General features: G+C 37.7%; 1 protein-coding gene across 1 annotated transcript; it reads left to right on the forward strand.

The window, feature by feature from the left end:
• The first annotated feature begins 2,101 nt into the window (after nt 1–2,101).
• On the forward strand, nt 2,102–3,004 carry LOC109828528 (synaptotagmin-2-like). Its single transcript, XM_020395502.1, has 3 exons — nt 2,102–2,288; nt 2,414–2,515; nt 2,639–3,004. Exons 1-3 carry the CDS (start codon nt 2,163–2,165, stop codon nt 2,825–2,827), a joined length of 417 nt encoding a protein of 138 aa, XP_020251091.1. The 5' UTR covers nt 2,102–2,162; the 3' UTR covers nt 2,828–3,004.
• The last annotated feature ends 229 nt before the right edge of the window (nt 3,005–3,233 follow it).

The raw sequence follows: 3,233 nt of genomic DNA on the forward strand, positions 1-3,233 counted from the left end.
AAAAAGAGAGGCGGAGGTTCGATTAGGGTTTTTTGAGAAAGAGGTGGAAGCAGTTGAATACATAAGAGAAAGAGAGTGGGTTTTATAAGTTGGATTGGGTTCGGGCGTGATTCGGGTTGGGTTTTTGATAAAAATCAACCATAAAAGAAGGCGCTAATAGTGCTCAAAAGCGCTATTAACAACTTTTGAGTGCTATTTCACACTTTTCTTTGCTATTTCGAACAAATAACAATCTTTGGCGCTTTTTCTCATCGCTATGGTCAAAATTATTGCGGGCAAGGTCCGCTAACGTAATTGTACCGCAATTGCCCGTTATTTACAACACTGGTTATCATCTTCATTAATCAACTCTTTTTATCTATTCAATCAATCCAACATGAAGCATCTCTACAAACAATCCCCCTCCTCTCAATCTAAAACACCAGCATCCCCAAACCCTCAAAACCCCATCTCAATCCTTTGCCCGCCGTCGTCGCCGGTCACTCGCTACTCTCTTGGCACTCGCTACGACCGCTCTTTGCTGCCATTTGTTGTAGTTGTTCTACGCCTCAAGCTCCCGTAGCGGTGGATAAAGAACCCTCAAAGATTAGGGCTGAAAAGAGAATTGACACTTACCCAGTCAGATCATATATGGATTAGATGAGTCATAAATGGGTTGACCACTAGCTACCCATTTTAATAAATGGGTAGCTAGGGTTGACCTGTTTATGACCCAAGCCCATTTAACTCGACCCGTCCCCCTTAATAACGGTCAGGTTGGGTCGATTTGATGGGTCGGACTATTTTTTGCCGCCCCTATTAGAAACCACTTAATATGGAAGACCAAATAAAAATAACCTTGAGTAGGGTATTCATCTGGATGTGGTATGTATGCCTCATTGTTTTCTGGTGGCATTACGTTTTTGCATGATAGAGCTACCTGAGACTGCTATCATCATGTTTCCACTACTGAGTAAGTAGGTACCATCACCACAGTCTGACAGTCATCATTGTGGAGCAGAGCGCTTCGAGACTGTAATTGTGTGTCCTCAAGTCCGATTGTTGATCCCAATGACAACATAGATGTTCCTGCCGCATTCAATGGAGCTCAATGATAATGGAGCGAAAAACTTATCTTTGTAGGTCACACTAAGCATAAAGCATATTAGATTAAGTAAAATAGAAAAAAAATCTGTTTGTTTAAGAACATAGAAAGTGATCAATCTAGTATTTAAATTTGAGACCGGCACAGAAAGCTATAAAGGTAACACCATAAGTAAAGAAAAAATCTACAGCTAATCTAATTTTATATTATAATTATTAATTTAACTGGTAAAATTACATCTCAGAAAAAAATCTGTTTATTTAAGAACATAGAGAGCGATCAATCTAGTTATTTAAATTGCGATCGCTTTTTGGGGTTGAGAGAATTACTCCTTGGAGTTGATGATAGAAGAAGTCATGCAAGTCTTTACCTTGCTAATTGCTACATTATCAATTGCTTTTGGGGCATCGAGTAAGAGCAACTAAATATGTGAGACCTTTGAACTACCTCTTCTCCCTGACATGTTAGGAGTGATAAGATGAGTAGCTCAAGAATGGCCTCCTTACTAAAATCCTAGCCTAGTGTTACTGAACTAGAGCTGGTTTGATTCTCTTGATGGAACCAGATTCAGTTCAGGCTATGCCCTAGTCCAAATCAGGTTTGGACCCAGTCTGAAGTGGTCCTTCAGTGAGATTCGATCCAGCTGGATCAGCAACCAGCATGGTTTCTAGACCTAGTCCAACACTATTATAGAAGCACAGGTACTTGTTAGCAATTGACATATGTTTGTATTTCAAAAATATTGTAACTTGTATGCTCATAAAAAAAAATTGAGCAAAGAATGCACCTGCCCAAGAAAGCTGCACAAGTGAACTTTCTGTAATATTTACATAAGATACTCTTCCTCCTGCAACGTGTCGTCAACTCTATATATATCTGGTTCGCTAATTCTGTCAGATTTTTGAGCCAACTTTGTGCTTCCTTGTATTGGAATTGCATTTGCACGAATACACTATTTATTTTTAAAAAGTCTGCCTTGTATTGTGTGCATCTTGTGTGTATTCTTGCTAGCCTAGTATACTCAATTGATTGATGTTTTTATTAGAAACTTCTGCATCAGTATTAAAATTTAGATGTTATGCTAGGAATGAAAGCTTATGAAACAGATGAGAAAGAGTTGATTATGGAACCATCACTGAAATGGGCTGGAAATCCGAATATTATTGTGGTGGTTAAAGCATTTGGATTGAAGGCAACCTTACAGGTTACTAGCTTGTACTATTTTGGTTTAAGAATAACATAGCTTGGATATTTGAGACTAATGCTGCTTCTGAAAAGTTGTTTAAGAAGTTATATTAGTGAACTAATTCGATTCCTTTTGAGATTCAGGTAGTAGATTTGCAAGTCTTTGCTATACCGCGAATTACATTGAAGCCTTTGGTTCCTAGTTTTCCTTGTTTTGCAAAAATCCTCGTCTCGTTAATGGAAAAGGTACATAAGCAAGTTTGATTTGTTTGGTAGCTTTTTATTGTGATTATATTCTTTATATATCATGAACAGTAATTTCCAACTTCTTCCATTGTATTTTCTTTTCTTTTCTTTTCTTTGTTGCAGCCACATGTTGACTTTGGACTAAAACTTCTGGGAGCTGATGTTATGGCAGTTCCTGGTCTTTATAGATTCGTGCAGGTATTCTGCTGCCATTGTTTATTAAATCAGACGATTGTGACTAACAACTGGTTGATGCATCCATACGCAAGTGTAAATGGAAAGAGAACAAAGCATTACCACACTTCAGAATAAAATCCTATAGTGGCTCCATCTCCCATTTGATTCATAATTTTCTCTGGTGATCTACCGTATCAAACACTTAAGCTACAGAAATCTACAGACAAGGCAGAATGAGCCAGAGAATGACCAAGAAATAAACTTGACAATAACTATTACACAACCCTAGCAATTGAAGATGACTTAGTTTGAGATCTTTTTTTTTGTGGTGGTGGTTGGGGGGGGGGTACAATATACGATACATGAAAAAAATTTTGATTCATAAATTTCTCTGGTGATCTACCGTATCAAACACTTAAGCTACAGAAATCTACAGACAAGGCAGAATGAGCCAGAGAATGACCAAGAAATAAACTTGACAATAACTATTACACAACCCTAGCAATTGAAGACGACTTAGTTTGAGATCTTTTTTTTTGTG

The sequence above is a fragment of the Asparagus officinalis genome, unplaced genomic scaffold (genome assembly GCF_001876935.1).
Source record: "Asparagus officinalis unplaced genomic scaffold, Aspof.V1 AsparagusV1_Un2023, whole genome shotgun sequence".
NCBI classification, from domain to species: domain Eukaryota; kingdom Viridiplantae; phylum Streptophyta; class Magnoliopsida; order Asparagales; family Asparagaceae; genus Asparagus; species Asparagus officinalis.

Bases quoted from the DNA above. Each gene is read 5' to 3' on its own strand.
- LOC109828528 (XM_020395502.1), top strand. From the start codon at position 2,163: ATGCTAGGAATGAAAGCTTATGAAACAGATGAGAAAGAGTTGATTATG. The intron at 2,289-2,413 runs GTTACTAGCTTG...TTTGAGATTCAG, and splicing joins GATTGAAGGCAACCTTACAG to GTAGTAGATTTGCAAGTCTT. The intron at 2,516-2,638 runs GTACATAAGCAA...TCTTTGTTGCAG, and splicing joins TCGTCTCGTTAATGGAAAAG to CCACATGTTGACTTTGGACT.